The 22,060-nt window shown below is 39.4% G+C and overlaps 1 protein-coding gene across 3 annotated transcripts in view; it reads right to left on the bottom strand.

Annotated features, from left to right (window-relative positions):
* LOC130909788 (potassium voltage-gated channel subfamily H member 4-like) overlaps positions 1-21,811 on the bottom strand; it is a 60,697-nt gene extending 38,886 nt beyond the window's left edge. For all 3 annotated transcript variants that reach the window (XM_057826644.1, XM_057826645.1, XM_057826643.1), the window contains exon 1: positions 21,581-21,811. In XM_057826644.1, the coding sequence (XP_057682627.1) occupies positions 21,581-21,656 (76 nt within the window). In that variant the 5' untranslated portion in view covers positions 21,657-21,811. The remainder of the gene's footprint in view (positions 1-21,580) is intronic.
* Positions 21,812-22,060: the final 249 nt, after the last annotated feature.

A 22,060-nucleotide genomic window follows, 5' to 3' on the forward strand; every position in this document is an offset into this window, starting at 1 on the left:
CCCAGTATTATGTAAATCGCCTGTAAGTGTGAATAAATTGACATCCTATTATATGCTACCTGATCGCTAATCCTGGCACTGGCAATCTCTCTTCATGCATGAATCAATGTAAAAAACAAAAACATATACCAAACTATTTATATTTCTATTAGGGCTGTCAAACGATTAAAATTTTTAATCGAGTTAATTACAGCTTAAAAATTAATTAATCGTAATTAATCACAATTCAAACCATCTATAAAATATGCCATATTTTGTCCGTAAATTATTGTTGGAATGAAAAGATAAGACACAAGACGGATATATACATTCAACATACGGTACATAAGTACTGTATTTTTTTATTATAACAATAACTCAACAAGATGGCATTAACATTATGAACATTCTCTTAAAGCAATCCATGGATAGAAAAACTTGCATTTCTTAAAAGATAAATGTTAGTACAAGTTATAGAAATTTTATATTAAAACCCCTCTTAATGTTTTCGTTTTATTAAAATTTGTAAAATTTTCAATCAAAAAATGAACTAGTAGCTCGCCATTGTTGATGTCAATAATTACACTATGCTCACTCCCCAAACCCATAAAATCATTTGGACCCAAGTGCTAGCAGAGGGCGCCAAACAACAAAAACAAGTAACAAGCGGACATTACACTACTGTCATTTTAATCTGTTTGAGCGGGGAATGTGCGTTAATTGCGTCAAATATTTTAACGTGATTAATTTTAAAAATGAATTATCGCCCGTTAACGCGATAATTTTGACAGCCCTAATTTCTATTTATTTAAAGCCTTTTTTTCACTCTCCTTTATCAAAATTGACATACATATGCTGAACTCCATCCATGAGCACACTCCAGTGGTTTTCACCTGAGGCAAATTGGTTGCATTTCATTTGAAGGCACACAGCCGGCAAGCAAATAAGATAATAAATGAGACTTGAGTGTTGCTCCAAACGCAATAAAGAGACAGGAAGCAAGTCGGCGTGTCACTATAGGGCAAATTAAACAAGAGTGTGTGATGATTGCTATTTGCCAGACTCATCAACATGCGCTAATATCCCCGAACGCCAGCCTTAGCTTCTTATTAGCCGCATCATTACGATGCGGCGCCAGCCTTATTATCATTGTTACTATTGGAAAGGAAAGTCATAAAACAGATGATGAAAGTGCAATTCATCCAAATGTCAAGGTGCGCCACTTGTTTTGCTCATTTGCACGTAATTTGTTTCAGCTTTCGGAGGTGAAAAACCCCGTTAGTGCTCGCTTATCTTTTCTTTTAGCTTGTTCAAAATTTAATATTTTTAGAAGTGGCTTTGAATTGGTGAGGGGGAGGGGGTGGCGCGAAATGCCGCACGATGTCATGAGATTACAGCTGTGGCGAGTCAGCACAGATGTGCCGTTAAGGAAGGGGCGGGGCCTTTTGCAGCAATCTCCGGGAAAAGATTAGACTGCTTGGCATCGTCACACACTCACGCGCCGATTATCTGCTGTGTTTCATCTAATGGTCACTGACCAAAACCGCTCAAATGCTACGAGGAAAAATGACATCTTGAAAACAGGTTACTTTTGGAATTATCGCAAACAATGCAGCATTTTCGGATATAACCAGCAGGCGCCTTTTAAATTTTTTTTACAATGACTAGTTAACTCATTGACAGAAACAGACGTCCAATTCATTTGGACTGGAAGCGATATAATATCAAAATGTAATGGGCGACTATTGCTGTCAATGGTAGACAGAAAGAGGCAAGGTTTTTAGCTCTGATTTAAAGGAGCTAAGAGTTTGAGCACACTTCAGACCTTCAGGTAACTTGTTCCAGAGGTGAGGAGCATGATAACTAAATGCTTCCTCACTCTGTTTGGTTCTTGTTCATGGAACATACAGGAGACCGGTTCCAGATGACCTTAGGGGTCTAGATGCTTCATAAGGATCCAACTAATCAAGCATGTGCATTGCCCTCCATAATTATTGGCACCCCTGAAAAAGATGTGTTTTTTAGCTTCTAATAATTTTTTTTAAATTCAAATAATATGGGACCTTAATGAAAAAAAAGAGAAAAATCCAACCTTCAATACAAGTGCATTCATTCAGTGTGGAAAAAATCCCACATAAAGAAAAAAATTATTTGACATCAAATAACGTGTGTCACAATTATTAGCACCCCTGGTGTTAATACTTTGTACAACCCCCTTTTGTCAACAAAACAAGGTCTGGGGACTGAGATGGCCATGGGAGGAGCTTGATTTTGTGTCTGGTGAACCATTTCTGTGTAGATTTGGCCATATGTTTAGGGTCATTGTCTTGCTGAAAGACCCAGTGACGACCCATCTTCAGCTTTCGGGCAGAGGGCAACAGATTTTGATTTAAAATGTCCTGGTATTTCAAAGCATTCATGATGCCATGCACCCTAACAAGGTTCCCAGGGCCTTTGGAAGCGAAACCGCCCCACAGCATCACTAACCCACCCCCATACTTCACAGTGGGTATGAGGTGCTTTTCAGCATGCGCATCTTTCGTGGCACACCAGACCCACTTAGAGGGTTTGTTGCCAAAAAGCTCAATCTTGGTCTCATCTGACCAAAGCACACGGTCCCAGTTGAAGCCTGGGACCGTGTGTATTTTTGTGTCTGCCTGAAAGCTTAATATGGGTCGGCACTGGGTCTTTCAGCAAGACAATGACGCTAAACATATGGCCAAATCTACACAGAAATGGTTCACCAGACACAAAATCAAGCTCCTCGCATGGCCATCTCAGTCCCCAGACCTTGTTTTGTTGGCAAAAGGGGGTTGTACAAAGTATTAACACCAGGGGTGCTAATAATTATGACACACATTATTTGATGTCAAATAATTTTTTCTTTATGTGGGATTTTTTCCCCACTGAATGAATGCACCTGTATTGAAGGTTGGATTTTTCTCTTTTTTTCCATTAAGGTCCCATATTATTTGAATAGAAAAAAAATATATATATTAGAAGCTAAAAAACACATCTTTTTCAGGGGTGCCAATCATTATGGAGGGCACTGTATTTTGGTCCAAGGCCATTAAGTGTTTTGTAGACGAGCAGTAGTACTTTGTAGTCTATCCTTTGACTCACTGGAAGCCAGTGTAATGCGATTTTGTTTCCTTGTATTTGTAAGGACTCTGGCAGCAGCATGATGTACTAGCTGCCGTTTCCTGAATTTTTTATCAAGACGTGTAAGTATACTGTTGCAATAGTCCGATCTACTGAAAATGAAAGTTTTTCCATGTCTTGTTTATTCAGAAGACCCATAATTCTGGCGATATTTTTAGGTGGTATTAAGCAGATTTAGTGACGCACTTTACATGGCGATCAAATTTTAGGTCTGAATCAATAATTACCCCAAGATTTCTGACTTGATTTGTAGCTGTAAGTGACATTGTGCCATGGTGCGTCATAATCTTTGACCTTTCCTTTTTTTGGCCGAAAAAGGAGCACTTCTGTCTTCTCCACATTTAGCTGGAGAAAATTCTGGCACATTTATTCATTGATTTGATGAATGCATTTACACAGTGAGACTAAAGGCTGAGTTATGCTTCTGCGGCAGATCTACGCCGTCAAGGCAGACCCGATTTACGACCCTCCGCTGTAGCCTGACGTGCAGCTCCACAAAATTCTGACTTCGTGTCAACGCGTGGTGACGTGACGCAAATGGACTGTGATTGGTCCGCTCAGACTGTTGTTTCCGGTTAGGCGCGAAATTACCGCCATTTACAAACATTCTTGAGCTAACGACCACCTCCGCAACCGTCTTCTACGTTGCCTGCGCCTCAACATTTGTATGATCAACATTTGTTGTTCTATGTTGATGAGCTGAAGACCCACATTCAAGTGTTCCATCTCCATTGGCAGTGTTGTGTAACCGGAAGAAAACTAGAGGAAGTCGACAAGAGTCCCCCAAAACCGTATAAACACAACACCACACCCCTCTAGTGGCTTGGCGGTGAATCACAGAGCAACGCGTTCCCTTGCCGCAGAACTATCGCATGCTCATTGACGCCGTAGTCGCTACGCCGTCACCGCAACGCAGAAGCATAACACAGGCTCAGGGGCCGATAATCATGCGGGGACACAGAAATGTAGAGTTGTGTTTCATCTGCATAGGTGTGATAGGAGATGTCATACTGTTCCATGATCTGAGAGCAGCACTTGTTTCGAGTAATGTCATCATTGTATGAGTTTTCAAAAAATTAAAGAGGAAAACTTGAAAAAAAAAATCATAAAAACATACGATTCGTGCATTGACACCTGACTCAGGGGCAAAACACACGGGAGGCGACGTCACTAACATTCAATACATTTTCTATACGTAAAAAGCACGACGAGGCAAAAAACGCCAACCCTCTTGCGGCGAAGCCGCTCGCAACGTTCGTGCACGTGAAATTTCACACTCGTACACACACGTGTGCACACGCGGACCAGTGACGCGATATTAGAAAATAGGAAATTCTAAAAAAGTTCTATTTCTGTTGCTATCGCCTGGCACGACAACCAACCAGCAATGGATTTATTGATCGACAAATCACCTACGAGGACACTGGCCAACTCGGGAATTGATCCTCACGCTACACTTTGTCAACATGGGGAAAAAAAGACTTTCAAGATGGAAGAGTATCATTTTAAGTTACTAGGGCTGTCAAAATTATCGCGTTAACGGGCGTTAATTAATTTTTTAAATTAATCACGTTAAAATATTTGACGCAATTAACGCACCCGCTGGCATATTGCCTCAAACATTACAATGAGGCCGTTTATGGACATTAAGAGTGAAGAGAATGCCACCGGCCGCTTGGGTGCAGCGCCGTTCCATACTCATGTCTTCTAAACGTGGGAGAATTAGTAGTTGTGAGACGTTTATGCTGTATTCACAATGCAATGCAAATTGCTATTTGTGCTCCACACATATTTCGGTAAGTTTTCTTTCTTTTAGTGGCAATTATGTGTCTCTTGTTTTATTTTGGGTAAGATATGTACAGATACAGTGGGGAGAACAAGTATTTGATACACTGCCAATGGGTTTTGGCAGTGTATCAAGTACTTGTTCTCCCCACTGTATATGTTATACAGTAAAGGCGAGTGGTCACAGGCGCGCCGTTTATTGGCATAAGCTTCTCCTTCACAACAAACATAAGTATCCTTTAGTGAAAGCACAACAAAAATAATATTCCTATCTCTCAAAAAAAAAAAAAAAAAAAAAGTTCTCAAAAAGAAAAGCACTTCAGTCTATAGTAATGAGGCCCTATTCTGACACACAGTTAAACAACAATGCTAAATAAACTGGCATTCCATATCAATTTAGCTATGCAAAATACACGTAAAACTTTTCACTCTATTTTTATTATTGTTATTTTTAGTCTCATTATTATTATATTAACTCTACTTTTGATTGAAAATTTTACAAATTTTATTAAAACGAAAACATGAAGAGGGGTTTTAATATAAAATTACTATAACTTGTAACTATAAAATTTATCGTTTAAGAACTACAAGCCTTTGTATCCGTGGATCACTTTAACAGAAAGGATGTTAATAATGCCATTTGTGGATTTATTGTTACAATAAACAAATACAGTACTGATGTACAGTATGTTGTATGTATATATCCGTCATGTGTCTTATCTTTCCATTCCAACAATAATTTACATAAAAATATGGCATATTTTATAGATGGTTTGAATTGCGATTAATTGCGATTAATTACGATTAATTAATTTTTAAGCTGTAATTAACTCGATTAAAAATTTTAATCGTTTGACAGACCTAATTTTAACAGTTGTTGACCAGCAAAATTAAAAGCAGCAGTTTGAGAAGTTGTTGGTGCTCAGAATAGACCAAAATGCCCTGCAAATTCATAGCCAATCAGACACCAGCTTTCCGCTGCCGTCGCATCGTGCCCCATGTGTTGGCTTTCACCTCAACGGCGATGACTTTGGCATTTCGCTATCGCTTATCACCTCCCATATGTTTTGCCCCTTAGAAGTGCTTTGACACATTTTTTATTTGCTTCCTATGCAGCTTGCTGAGTTTTGATTGTCTTCAAGTAAAGCAATGTCTTTGTCATACTTCCCCCATATGACCAAAGTGCGCACAACAGAAGGAGCTGCACAAGGTCTATGAATGTGAAACACAAAACGTGGCAGAAAAGTCTTTACATTCTGCTTAAATGCAAACCATTGATCAACATTGTCATCTTTTTTTAGATATGTAATTTTCTTTATAAAATAATCTTTCTGCTACAAAATTGTCAAAATTTGTCTTATATCGACAAATACTAAAGAATGGAAATCGTGTCATATGGTCATGAATTTAGTGACTTTGGGGCCGTTCACATGGTGACGCTCCGAGAATACGAAACATTTCATGCTTGCATTTACATGGGTCTGTCTCCATTCGAACGATGTCGCAATTCCGCAAGAAATCGACGTAGTATTCATGCCAGGTCCTATTATTTAGATTTGTTGTTTTTAAAACATTTTGTTAAAAAATTGTTGATATAGTGACAAATACTACAACTCATCTAAAGAATGGAAATCTTATCGCATGCGCATGAATTTAGTGATTTACCCCTCTAGTCATTTTAGTAATTTTAATTTATAAGCCGCATGCTCCTCTGTCAAACTTAATTCTCCGTAAGCCTGCTGTTTGTTTAATGGACTAACCTCACCAAGGGCTCTTGTGTTATTCTTTTTGCTGATTAAAAGGACACTTTTTATGGAAAGTTGCAGCGAGGGCGAGTGGTCCCGCGTGAGCTTGGCAACACTCTGCTGTGATGTATACGTGCAATTGGAGCAAATCTGCGGGGTGCTGTGAAGACTTTATTGAGCCGCTCTTGACAAGGAGGGGAGCACCACAGCTTTTTTATGGCTTCTGTGCTGCACTTTTGTTTCGAAAACAAAAACAATGTAAGATGCATTGAGGTGATGAAAGAGTTCTTACTCGCAAGTTGTATTTATATGAGAGAAAAAACATCCAAATCACGTTATATTGTGAAATGTATCATATTGAAACGTAACAAAGTTCACTTTTGCACTAGGAAAATCATTGTGAAGCAATTCATTCTGGTTTAAGTCACTTAAAGACAAGTTACTAAGGGTGTAACGGTACATGTATTTGTATTGAACCGTTTCGGTGCGTGGTGCTCGGTTCAGAACGGAGGCGTACCGAACAAGTTTCTGACATAATGTAACCCTTACTTTTCGAGGCTGTGAGTCAATCGGGTTACAGTTTCTTTGTGTAGATTATATTTACTCCGTCTTCTCTACTATAATGAGGACCAACACGGTAGGACAGTATAACCCAGAAACGTCAACGGCGCTACAACGTGGCCGCCGCGGGAACACAGTGAAACGCGGGCGTTAAAGTCAATCAGCCAATGCACACCAATCGCAGTGCGGCCGCGTGTTGGACGCGTCCCAAAAGCGGCTCAACACGATACATGCGAAAAGAACGGCAGAGTTTATTATTTGACCTGAGACGCGACCCTCCTGCGTCAATACTACTACCGGTAGCTAGGATCGGGCAGACCGGAAGTCACTTGTGTAAAAATACAGTGGATACGGTCAGTTTTCAAACTAATATGCAATCGTACCCCACTTTTTGAGTCCATCAGATCTCGAGTGGTGAAACGGGGCACAGTTGACTTGTCTTTGTTGATTTACTGCTGTCTTCTCTGCTATAATAATAACCAACACGTCCCCGTGTTCAAAACAAAACCCTCCTACCACAACAAAACAAGTAGGAACTAATATTCACATAGGAACTAAAGTTATACAACATAAAATATACAATATAAACAGGGGTGCACATAATTTTTTTGCCCAGGTTCTCAGAGGAGGACCTGGAGATGTGACTTGGTCCTCATTGAGCTTGAGAGCCGACCCGCCTGATGCGATAAATTTATGACAAGCTTTACTTAGAGCCAATTAACTTTAATTAATTATATTAACAATTAATGCTTGATTAACATCAACTGGCACAACAAAATTGCCATTACTTTGAAGTGAAATGTAAAGAAATAAAAAGCACCAATTCAAAATAAAGGGCATTATGCGGCTCCCACATTAACTCCAACCCTTTTTAAAAGTGGGATGTCCTCCTCATAAGACCTTATTGAACGTGCATGTTTAGTTTTGTAAAATGCGAGCAAAAACACGTTTGTCAGTGCATGTCGCTGTTCATTACCTTTATTCCGCCACTTGTCCATAGGGCGAGCGGGGTCCTGTTTGACATCGATAGTTTGCTTAATTGCCACATACTCTGTTTTTTTCGTGCTTTTCAAAGTTTGGATAGCTGAAATTCTTTGACCCTACATAAAATGCGCTGCTCTTATCGGCGACATTGGGATTCTCACAGCACATTTTGTACCGCATTTCCGTGCGAGCATCATTTGCTTCTAGCCATGGTACCTCTTACTTTTCAGCAAAAGTCCTTTTTTTCGGTAGCTCCGGTGACGTCTCTGTCGTCTGTCTGTCTTTTGACGGGGGTGGGGGAACACGGAAGTAATTACTCAGTGTGGCCTGCCTCTGACATTTTGAGAAGTTATTTTCTCGTGTCCGCCGCAAATACGGTGGTCAGCCATCGGTACGCAAAACCGTATGGAAGTCGTTGAGGGCCAGCGCGTTTGTCTACGTCCGGTGTTGTGCCGAAAAATAGCCCCCCCCTGCGTGAAATGTCCCCCCTGACGGGAACGCTTGTTTATAACGCATTATTTGAGCGTTTATTTTATTTTATTTATTTGTTTATTTTATTATTGAGCGCCCACACGTCACTTGTATAAACAGCTTTTTCTTACCAATCGATGGACATGGAAACGATTTTCTTGTGCCGTGAATATTTATTATTTTACTCTGCTTGAACTAATAAATGTCATACCAGTGGGATTGTCATTGGGATATGGTCGTGAAAACCTGTAGACTAATACATTACTGTTCAAAGATGTTTATGTGGCCCAGTCCACGATTTGTTACTAAAATACAGTACTAGTATTTTGTTTAATTTATTTATTTAAAACTGATTTTACAGTCGTAAATCCATTACTGTAATGCGTCCATGAAAACATTTGATGTTTTCACCTCAATAAAGCGTTGTAAATAAGCTTTCCCGTCAGGGGGGACATTTCACGCGGGGCGGCTATTTTTCGGCACAACACCTGTACGCATGCGCGCATGCGGACCACTTATGTGCACCCCTACATTTGTAAAATATAAACACAAAATAAATAACAGCCCATTAAAATAAAATAAATTGAAAGTAGCTAAAACACCTGTTATCAAATAATAATAATAATACACAGATCCTGCTTACACAATTAAATTTATGAATTTCTGTGTGCCGCTTTAACTTGAGAAAATCCACCAATAAAGCTTTTGAAAACCATTCATGAGAAAAAAAAAAAGATACATTGAAGCATTTCATTTGTAAAATATATATTAAAATCTTTGTCATTGGGATTAAATTATTGTTGGAATGGAAAGATAAGACACAAGACAAGATATACATTCAACATACTGTACATAAGTACTGTATTTGTTTATTATAACAATAAATCAACAAGATGGCATTAACATTATTAACATTCTGTTAAAGCGATCCATGGATAGAAAGACTTGTAGTTCTTAAAAGAGAAATGTTAGTACAAGTTATAGAAATTTTATATTAAAACCACTCTTAATGTTTTCGTTTTAATAAAGTTTGTAAAATTTTCAATCAAAAAATAAACTAGTAGCTCGCCATTGTTGATGTCAATAATAATTATGGTGCTGAACCCCATAAAATCAGTTGCACCCAAGCGCCAGCAGAGGGCGGCAAAACACCAAAAAACACAAGTAACAACTGGGAATGACACTTTGCTGTCATTTTAATCTGTTTGAGCGTGGCATGTGCGTTAAATGCGTCAAATATTTTAACGTGATTAATAAAAAAATTAATTAACGCCCATTAACACGATAATTTTGACAGCCCTAGTTTTTTTTCAACTTTTTTTTTTGTTTGGATCAATTATTTATGATCTAACATATTGGAGAAAGTGCGACAGTAACAAAAAAAATACAATTAAGCGATAGTTATGAGATAGATATCCATGACTTTTTTACAGACGCCATTTTTAGTTTAAAATATGTAAGTGAATAATTTTTTAAAGTGTTTTTTTTTCAAACCAAAATATGAGACATCAATGAATGATTCTAAGCTAAAATCGACAGACATTTTGAATAATAAATATTAAAGATTTCCCGATCGATCGGGATGCAAATTGATCGGGTCCGATCACGTCATTTTCAAAGTATCGGAATCGGCAAAAAAATATCGGACATGCCTTTTTTTAATATATATATATATATTTTTTTATTTAAGTCGTTTTCTAATTGTATTTAACGTTACAGACAAAATGTCTTACACTCATCCAGAGTAGTTTTGGCTTTAAGTAGGGCTATCAAATTTATTGCGTTAACGGCGGTAATTAATTTTTTTTAATTAATCACGTGAAATAATTAACACATGTGCTGCAGGACCCACTCACGCATTGTCGCGTTCAATCTAAAAAGACGCCGTTTTACCTGTAGATAGTGCTAAAAGGCAGCGTATAATGAGTAGAGAGAATTTTGACAGCCTTTGGAGCCATTTTTTTTTGTGGCTAAAGCCTTACAATACCTCTCTCAGCAAATAAAAATAATGTGGGAGGCAATGCGGGAAAGAAAGGTAGTAGTTGATCAATTTCTTAACACCCTATGTTCTTTCCCAACGCAGAGAAGATATATCAATTGGTGCCCCTACGCACAGTCATGGTTGCACTTCCCATCATGCATTTGGGCAGAAGTTAAATGGCTGCAGTATCATTTACTGAAAGCTAAATAAATACATTACATGGCAATATTTAGTCACAATATACAAAGTCACATTTATCATTTAAGAATTACAAGTCTTTCTATCCGTGGATCCCTCTCACAGAAAGAATGTTAATAATGTAAATGCCATCTTGAGGATTTATTGTCATAATAAACAAATACAGTACTTATGTACTGTATGTTGAATGTATATATTCGTCCGAGTTTTATTCATTTTTTTCTTAATGCATTGCCAAAATGTATATGATCGGGAAAAATTATCGGGAATGATCGGAATTGAATTGGGAGCAAAAAAAAAAGCAATCGGATCGGGAAATATCAGGATAGGCAGATACTCAATCTAAAACGATCGGGATCGGGAGCAAAAAAACATGATCGGAACAACCCTAATAAATATAATTAATTACCTTTGTTTTATGGCTGGGTTGAAACAAAAGCGGTTGCGCAACGTCTGTAAACGGGGGTTTTCAGGGTAAAACGGACAAATTAAAAATAGTTCGGGGGCTTCATCTGCCATGAATCTGCTATGGCAGCATATAGACATATTGTTCTATCGAACTCAACAATTGTTTTGTCTTAAAATACAGCAGTTTCTTTTAAAGAGGGGTGCAAGAGCAGAAACTGCTTTTTCAGTCTTGTCTGTGTTTTCCGCCATAGGCACTTTAAGCGCCAAAGTCGCCAAAGCCACACTTTGCACCAAAAGATGGCTGACATCTGCCATTTTTTGGTGCGAATTAGCAACTACACTGTTTTTCTTTAATACTCTAAATAAATAAATAAAGTGGTAAAAAACCTTGACTCATTGGCAGCCACTGATGGTGATAAACGTTCAATCCATTTGATCCAGTTCAGATGGATTGGACGTCTACTAGTGATAAACTCATTTAATTTCAAACGACGGCTACCAGCCCCGATTCAAATAGATTGGATTTCTATTTCCGCAAATCTTGGTGAATGAGTTAATATTTAAAACACTGTAGCTGTGAACGAGGACACTAAAATTAAAAGTCAACCTCGCATCTAATTGCTTTTCAGACTTAATTTGTCCCCCCCCCCCGAAAAAAAACTTCAATCAATCGCGATGAGAAATGAATGCCCACGGCTAAACAAAATTCATTAAAATTTAATAGCTTTTCTTTTTAAAGAAAAATGAGAACAATCAAACAGTCAAACTAATGTGAAAGCACACTTGGAGAGACATGAACCATTTGGTGGCTGGCGGAAGATAAAAATATGCGAGCGCATGTGTGCGTGAGTGACACTTCGAAAATACTGTTTTGACATTTGCCGCTGCCAACTCTGCAATTTTTCACCCTGAGTTTTTGTGCCGATGTGACATATTTTACAGCATACTGCCTCGAATGATAACGGCAATATTTTGCCTTCTTGCATAGCGCAATGTATTATTTATAAAACACCGGTAGGGAGGGAAAAAGTAAGAAAAATGTGGGGTGTTATTCCTGCTAAAGAGGTTCTGACCTGTCACCCGGGCAACAGGACCGAAGCTATTTTAAGTGGCGGGCATTTTGGCACTGCTTCAGGGAAGGGTGACCTTTGCACTATGCTGCAACCAGCCAGCTGTGATCTTCATTCTTATTAAGTTTGTATTTAATACAGAACTGTGATGGCTAGGTTGGGCAAATGTCATGTTTTTTTTCTTCCTTTTAATTACGGTGGAGCACTAGAAAGTTTGCCTAGCGACCAGTGGCTGCAAATAGGGTTGTTCCGATCATGTTTTTTCGCTCCCGATCCGATCCCGATCGTTTTAGTTTGAGTATCTGCCGATCCCGATATTTCCCGATCCAATTGCTTTTTTTTGCTCCCGATTCATTCCCGATAATTTTTCCTGATCATATACATTTTGGCAATGCATTGAGAAAAAAATGAATAAAACTCGGACGAATATATACATTCAACCAGGGGTCGCGTTAACCGAATATTTTCCGTCGTTGACCGGTTTTTTAAAACGGTGACGGAAAAAACTGAAGTCCGTCCGTCATTTTGACAGGTTGCAATTCACACCCCAGACCACAGGGTGGCGAGTGAGCATATTAATTAGCTATTGTCTCTCTTAATGCATGACGTCGTTGGCTATTCTGTCAGAATATTGTAGCATCACCGGGGTCTGGCAGCGGCACCTTGAATGCCACATCAACGCGAGGTTCTAATTGGCGCACCCGGTGTGCCAGCGCGTCATCCAATTGGTGGACTAGATTGCCGCCTGTGTATAGACCCCAATCACATGACGTCACAACTCCGCCCCCCTGACTGGAGCCGCCATATTGTGTGTCAGCTTGTCGTGTTTACACATTACCGCTACGTACATGCCTCCTATTACGGCGTGTTTTTCTGCTCGTTAACATTAATAATCAAAATGGTGAAGGCGTGTGTGGCGGTTGGTTGCAGTAACAGAGAAGATAGATGGAGAGACTTGAAGTTCTACCGTATTCTGAGAGACCCGAAGAGGAGAGCGAGATGGACTGCTGTAATTCGACAAGAAATCTGGGCACCAAACGATAACCACAGACTATGTAGTAGTCATTTTATATCTGGTAAGATGCATTTAATATATATTTAGAAGATTTTGGGCTGACAAACACAATTAAGATCATTGTGTGACGTTGGTGATTGGGGTCTATATAGTTGCCTATTTTTCTTTGGGGCGGAGTTGTTGTTTTGTTGGTGTTGTTGGTGGTAAGCAGAGTAAAAAGAGGGAGAAAAATACCACAAATTCCGTGTGTAATTTTTCGCCGCCAAGCAAGCGTTACATTATTAATTAAAAATGAATGAAAACTAAATACTATTGAATATGTCATCATTATCATTTTAAAAATTTAAGTGACGGGTAAAAATAAATTATGACCGGATTTTTATGACCCTGTCAGTCAAAATGACAGACAACAAAAATGTCTAGCGCAACCTCTGCATTCAACATACAGTACATAAGTACTGTATTTGTTTATTATGACAATAAATCCTCAAGATGGTATTTACATTACAGTGGTACCTCTACATACGAATTTAATTCGTTCCAGGACCTTGTTTGTAAGTCGAAATGGTCATATGTCGAGCAGTATTTTCCCATAGGAATACATTATAATTCCATTAATTCGTTCCAAAGCCTAAAAACATACACTAAATTCTTAATAAATACTGCTGGCACTGTTACAAATGGCAATTAAACATAGAAAAACAAATAAGTTATAAATAAATAATTCAGAATAATATAATAATAAGAAGAATAATTAATAATTATTCCTGTAAATAATGTAACGAATCGGATTCTAATATGGCGGACACTTTTTACTGTCCCTGAACGCACCGCGAAGCTGACGTCTCAGTGAGATAGGTCGGTGCGGTAGAGATAATACTTTCGTTTTCTTGAGAGCAGTCAACTGCTTAAGACAATGGGCGTTTTGTGTTGGATAAGTTCTTAAATAAATGATAAAAACGTGACGAAGCTGGCGATTTCCTTGGCAGTGTTACCACAATAATAATTGTCACCTTAACTTATAAATAGTGGCGAACGGTGGTCGGAAGAGGACCATGGAGCTGTATTGTTGAGCCAGTTCAGAGACGCGCACCCCAAGCTCATATTTTTCTATAACTTGCATCTTCATTTCAAAGGTAAGCATCACTTTTTTCCTTGTTTCTCCAACTGTATCAACTTTTTTTGAAAACTGTGTTGATTTCTCACACAAGAAAATCCACCGTGCGTTCGTTTGCAGTGCTGTCATGTCGTCGTATTTCGAGCAACTCGTCGGATGTAGAAACAAATGGCGGCTCAAATTTTATGTCGGATGTCGAAAAGATCGTGTGTCGAAGTGATCGTATGTAGAGGTACCACTGTATTAACATTCGTTCTGTGAGAGGGATCCACGGATAGAAAGACTTGTGACTTTGTATATTGTGACTAAATATTGCCATATAGTGTATTTGTTGAGCTTTCAGTAAATGATACTGTAGCCATGCCCCAATGCATGATGGGAAGTGGAACCATGACTGTGCGTAGTGCTACCAATTCATATACCTTCTCTGCGTTAGGAAATAATATAAGGTGTTAAGAAAAACATCAATTGCTACCTTGCTTCCCTGACTTTAACATAGCTTAAACTTGACTTTTCGCTCCCATTGACAGTGATGGCTCCCTCATTAATTCTATTTTTACGACAGGTGGGCAACCTACGTCCCTCGAGCTACATTGCGCGCACTCGCGGGGGCGTTTCGATGCGGCGTGCCCTTCAATTGTGACAACAAAAAAAACCTCGGGGGAACGTGTACAAACCACAGATGCTCATCATATAGAATCATTTGAAAATTGCATCATATTCAGGAGGACCGTTGAAACACAACACGCACGTCCCCACGGCCGCCGGCGACAACGAGCCGCGCGAGCTCCCCCGGGGAGTCGGCAGCTACAAAACAAGAAGGGAACAAAGCAACTGCTTCTGGGCAGTGTACGGCAGTAAAGGAACCCTAACCAATAAACATAATGAAACACTCCAATTGACGTTCTAAAGACACATTTCTGTGGGTTGTTTTGAATATGAAACACTCAACTATTTGTTTCACGGTAAACTTAAACAGAATGCAAATAGGCAATAAACAGCCTGAAGCACCCATTTTTTAAAAGATTCCTCAAACAGCTGCATGTTGTGAAGTGAGATGAGTTCACTGCGATCATCTCGTGCTCAAATGTTGCATTTTTGTCAACATTTGAAGGCAAAAACACTTTCTTAAATCATGGTATCGGCTTTGTTGAGTCAAGCCATGTCTTTCATATCAAACAAACTCACAACACAATGTGTTTTTTGTTTTGATATAGCAATCGAAAACCAGCAACAACAAAAATGAAAAATATATTTCAAACCTTCACCACAAAATGTCAAAACAGCGACACCGAAATACCCGATAGTATTACAAAAGTAATCATGCCCAAGAATGTACATTATACAAAATACAGTCATTACTTTCTGTAGGTGTAAAAGAGGCAACACTACTAAAAACACTACCTACTCCCCAACCACCCACAGACACACAAGCACAGCCCCGACAGAATAATGTCATGCCGCCTCCTCCACCCCCTTCGAAGAGGAAGGATATTAGAAGTTTTTTTCCGGCCAGCAACAGCCATTGTTAGTAATGTAAAAAGACGTCAATGTTGTGGAAGTGGGGAACACACCACTAATTTTGCTATTGAAAGTACGACCTGCATTCGAGTAGCAAGCTGCTTAGGGAGAAGTGTCCGCCTATATGTGTTTTCGACTGTTAACGTTAATTAAACTGTGAGAAATGTAGGGAACTCTACTGGAAACTATAAAACCAGAAAAATGTGAGCAAGTAGCTGCTTAGAGAGAGAGGTCCCAAGTCTGTGTGTGTGTCAGTCAATTTTCAATTGTATTTTATTTATGTGGACTGATAGCAACCCAAAGGAGCGTTCATTTTTTGTTGAGTTTGCCTGTGCTTGTGGACAAAAGCAGTAGTGTTTTACCAGAAGGAAGGCTCCATTTTTATTTATTTTTGTCATTCCCTGATATTCGTTTTTTTTTTTTTTTGTTATATTTTATTTATTTAGACGGACAATGTAGAGTATCCCTAAGGGGAAAAAAATGCATGCCCGGATAGTTAAGAGATTATTAACAAGTTTGTATTTATTGTGTATGTTGATATAACTGAAGTTATGTTCAAATATTGCAATGTACATGTTCTAATAAAATCCAGACATACATTCTAGAAGTTTTCCAAATTTTTCTTTAGTAGTTTTTGAAATGAAAGTTTGAATCGAATGGTGTTAGAAGTTAGCAGAAGTCAATAGAGATTTATTTTTGCATTGATCCTTTACAGGGCTGTCAACAGACTTGCAGGGGCCCGGGGACAAGAGACCATTATAGGCCCCCACCCCGCACCCCTGCCACCGGTTTGTAACGACGACATACGGAGTACTTTTAACGCTTTGGAAGCAATGACAGTGTAACTTTTCAAATTACAGTGGGGCAAATAAGTATTTAGTCAACCACTAATTGTGCAAGTTTCTCCCACTTGAAAATATTAGCGAGGCCTGTAATTGTCAACATGGGTAAACCTCAACCATGAGAGACAGAATGTGTGTGTGTGGGGGGGGGGGGGGAGAAAATCACAGTGTTTGATTTTTAAAGAAATTATTTGCAAATCATGGTGGAAAATAAGTATTTGGTCTATACCAAAAGTCCATCTCAATACTTTATTATGTACCCTTTGTTGGCAATAACAGAGGCCAAAGGTTTTCTGTAACTCTTCACAAACTTTTCACACACTGTTGCTGGTATTTTGGCCCATTCCTCCATGCAGATCTCCTCTAGAGCAGCGACGTTTTGGGGCTGTCGTTGGGCAACACGGACTTTCAACTCCCTCCTCAACCCGTGGCGTCAAAATGATAACAAGAACGGTGAGCAAAAATCCCACAGTAACAAAGGCTACTATCAGTAACACAATGCCACAATGCCGCCAGGGACTCAAATCCTGCACTGCCAGATGTGTCCCCCTGCTGAAGAAAGTACACGTCCAGGCCCGTCTGCGGTTCGCTAGAGAGCATTTGGATGATCCAGAAGAGGACTGGGAGAATGTGTTATGGTCAGATGAAACCAAAATAGAACTTTTTGGTAGAAACACAGGTTCTCTCGTTTGGAGGAAAAAGAATACTGAATTGAACCATACCCATTATGAAGCATGGGGGTGGAAACATCATGCCCTGGGGCTGTTTTTCTGCAAAGGGACCAGGACGACTGATCTGTGTAAAGGAAAGAATGAATGGGGCCATGGATCGAAAGATTTTGAGTGAAAATCTCCTTCCGTCAGCAAGGGCATTGAAGATGAGATGTGGCTGGGTCTTTCAGCATGACAATGATCCCAAACACACAGCCAGGGCACCAAAGATGTGGCTTCGTAAGAAGCATGTCAAGGTCCTGGAGTGGCCTAGCCAGTCTCCAGATCTCAACCCAACAGAAAATCTGTGGAGGGAGTTGAAAGTCCGTGTTGCCCAACGACAGCCCCAAAACATCACTGCTCCAGAGGAGATCTGCATGGAGAAATGGGCCAAAATACCAGCAACAGTGTGTGAAAAGCTTGTGAAGAGTTACAGAAAACGTTTGGCCTCCGTTATTGCCAACAAAGGGTACATAACAAAGTATTGACATGAACTTTTGGTATTGACCAAATACTTATTTTTCACCATGATTTGCAAATAAATTCTTTAAAAATCAAACAATGTGATTTTCTGTTTTTTTTTTTCCTCCACATTCTGTCTCTCATGGTTGAGGTTTATCCATGTTGACAATTACAGGCCTCTCTAATATTTTCAAGTGGGAGAACTTGCACAATTAGTGGTTGATTAAATACTTATTTGCCCCACTGTATGTACTGTATAGAAACATTCATTCATTAATTCATTTTCCATGCCGCTTTTCCTCACGAGGGTCGCAAAGGTGCTGGAGCCTTTCCCAGCTAATTACAGGTAGTAGGCAGTGTACACCCTGAATTGGTTGCCAGCCAATGTATATAAACACACACTGTATATATAACACACAATGTATGTTCTTTGCCAGCTTGTCAGAGTCCGTTTTTTAAGCATTGTTTCTTTCGTGAACACATTTGAATGCAGAGGGTTGTCACGCTCTGCTTTTACGAGCAGTTGCCTAGTTGCGATTGAAATAAATCTTGAAAAAACAACAAAGAAAGTCTAACATCGTTACTTGGGCTGTCACAATCGTTGCGCATTTGTGCACTCGCCACAAGGAAAATAACAAAGAGAAACATGGTGTGGTGCCGCGTATATTTCCTGGAATAGGAAACCACAATCGGGGAAGACCAGGGGGACGTGTGTGTAACAGTGGCCGAGACAGGCGGAGCAATTCGGGGCAGTCAGTTCGTGAGTCTCGCTCACCTGGAAGTGGCGACAATTTGACAGTGCATAAAGTCACAAAAGTGAAGCACCTGTGTGACGTGGGGTCCCATGCGGTTCCCTTTCGTGTTTTAATTTTCCCCTATATATTTTTTTATATACTCTAGTTTGCTCGGCATTGAGTCAGGAGGGGCCGACCCCGAAGCAATCTCGCCCAACTCTGCGCGACCTGACTTGAAGCATATTGTTGCGACGCACATTTGAAGTGTCCAAGATTAATGTACGAATGCGCCATCAGTTCATCATAGCTGGTTCATGTCAAGCGAGCCGGATGGTTCCACATTTAAGATGACTGGTTGGCAGAGAGCCATATGCGCCCCACCCATACAGTGGGGCAAATAAGTATTTAGTCAACCACTAATTGTGCAAGTTCTCCCACTTGAAAATATTAGAGGGGCCTGTAACTGTCAACATGGTTAAACCTCAACCATGAGAGACAGAATGTGAAAAAAAAACAGAAAATCACATTGTTTGATTTTTAAACAATTTATTTGCAAATCATGGTGGAAAATAAGTATTTGGTCAATACCAAAAGTTCATCTCAATACTTTGTTATTTACCCTTTGTTGGCAATAACGGAGGCCACTGTATATGGCTCGCGAGACGTAGGTTCCCGACCCATGATTTCGCCTATCAATTAATTAGGCTCATATTCTTGAGAAATGTAGCCCTGACCCCCGTTCACCCAATCTGTTTGGTCTTATTAATGTCCCGTCCCCAGCAAAAAGTGTACATGCAGGTTATGCTGTTATATCGTCCCTACCAATGTTGAGACTAAACATACTCCCTTGAAAAGAGGGTTGCGACAATCAAAACTCGGCAAAAACTAGCTTGGTCCAGACATAGACTTCATTACCTATTGACGTGACACTCAATCTTTGCGTCACGCCTTATCAGAGGGGGCCGAGCTTCATTTAGTATAGTATTTTTGAAGGACTACGAAAGCTGTACCGCATACAAACAGGAAGGATTGTCTCAGGATTGATTTGTTCGAGGATTCAAGGTAAATATTATATTTTTTGTACCATGCATGCATTTTGAAACGTTGTGAAAAAATTCAATGGGAGAATGAGAACCGCTTCGGCATTGGCATCATTCTTCAACGTTTTTTTGCTCTTTTAACAAAGAATCGAGACAGTTTTACTGTACGTCCATATCTACAAAGAATTCGTGATTGAAGCATTTATTCCCAGGAATATTCTTCTTTGTTTACACATGGAGGCGGCTAATTTTCGTAACTGACTAGCCTCATAGTTGGCAATATTTACGTGAAATAAATGATACCTGCACGTTTTTTTTGCTTTTAACCAAGAATCGAGACTGTTTTACATCCATATCTATGAAGAATTCGGGGATTTAAGCATTTATTCACAAGAATTTATGCCAGAAAAGCTCTGTTTACGTCAGAAGGCCATTAGCCTCCTTCGCTAACAGAGTAGCATTGTACTTCGACATATATACGTAAAATAAACGCCAACTGTACGGTTTCTTTGCTTTTAACCAAGAATCGAGACTGTTTTACGTCCATATCTATGAAGAATTCGCGAATTTAAGCATTTATTCACAAGAATTTTCACCAGAAAAGCTGTTTGCATCAGGCGGCCGCTAGCCTATTTCCCTAACAGTATAAAGTGTATAATGATAATAAAGGGTTATTCTATTCTATGATAAGTTGTGATTGTATAAAAAAATGTATTAATAATCTATTTACATATTATTTATAATTGATTCTGCATGTTTTCCTCAAGTATTAAGTGTCTGATGTTGAATTGGGTGATTTATTAGCTGTTAAAAACTTGAAGTAAATAAAAAAAAATTTTTTAAAAGTTGCTATTTTGATAAAAAATTTATATGATATGTTAAATATTGCTATTGATCCTGAAAATATAGGTGATTATCTCTGCATTAGGTGATTTTTGTGCATCTAGTGTAAAATCTGAGACTTTTATAGCCATTTTAGGTTGTGTTATACTTATATAAAAAATAATTAATCGGGATTTTACAAGGGAACGACTTTGAATTTTTTGATGCCGCTGCTCACGGAGACTCACATATGGCTAAGGTAGGTGCCTGTTTTGGTTTTAGGTCGGTAGCAGCTTTGGTTTTGAAAATATTTGAATTTGAAGTTTTTGAAAATAGGCCCAATAATCGGCCCTTTTTCCCCTGTCATGTCAATAGGTTATGAAGTCTATCGCCCAGATAAACATCAAGGTAGCAACTGACATTATTCATCAATAATCGTGCCAAAAGATCTACTTTGTAAAATTAATTTAAAAGTATTGCTTTTTGTGGCTTTAAAAAGCAGCATTGTTAGGAAAATTCAACAATCTTCCACATAAACGAAGCAAAGTTAATGTTTTTCTACAGTCAAATTTTGAGTGTCAAACAAAATAGTCGCCATCTATTGGTAGGCATTGGAATTGTACAAAAATAACAGGAGGCTAAACAAAATTGAGTAACAAACTGCACCAAAAAAAGTGAGAAAATGATCTATAATAGAAGAGAAGATTGCGGTATTCCCGTTTTTGCGTGATATTTTTTATTAAAAAATTATAAATTGCGTACACCCTGAAAAAAAAATCTTAATGTATTTACTCAGCTTGTTTACACGAGTACAAAGCTATTATTCTCCCGCATGAATGAACAGGTGCATAAACAGGTATATTGTACCTTTTGAACCCGTTGGAAGAACATTTAAAGCTTCCGCATGTCACCATACGTTACATCCAAACAACAAAAACACCCAAAAGTCCCACAGGAAGTAGCGACTACTTACGGGTGCCGTCGAAGCGAGTGGCGATGTTATCCAGGAAGGTGTTCTGGGGGGCCAGGAGCCCCTTCATCACCGGCATGTTGGGTTAGATGGGAGGCGTCACATTATTCCAGAGGCGCAGCTAAGGGGAGCCCCATGAGAGCGATGGCTGAGTTAGCCCACCTTTTCATAAGAAAACCATCCAAAAGAAACCCAAACATGTTGCGAGGAAGTTCCGCGCCAGTCCGTGGCATCTTCCGCTCTCCTCCCGCCGCTCCTGCATCCCGCTCCCTGTGAGGCGGCGGCCAATCAGACGCTCGCGTCCTCTGAGAGCGAGCGAAACACAAAGAGAGGGAGAGGGAGACAAGAGTGAGTGGCTGACAGCAGCCATGGAAGCCACTATCAGCACATGGCTTTTGTGTTCACCTCCAGATGGATGCTTTCTATTGTGTTTACCCGACAGGTTCTTCCATCGCGGGAATCTCATTTAACCCTTACACACTG

Source organism: Corythoichthys intestinalis, chromosome 21 (genome assembly GCF_030265065.1).
Source record: "Corythoichthys intestinalis isolate RoL2023-P3 chromosome 21, ASM3026506v1, whole genome shotgun sequence".
Lineage (NCBI taxonomy): Eukaryota > Metazoa > Chordata > Actinopteri > Syngnathiformes > Syngnathidae > Corythoichthys > Corythoichthys intestinalis.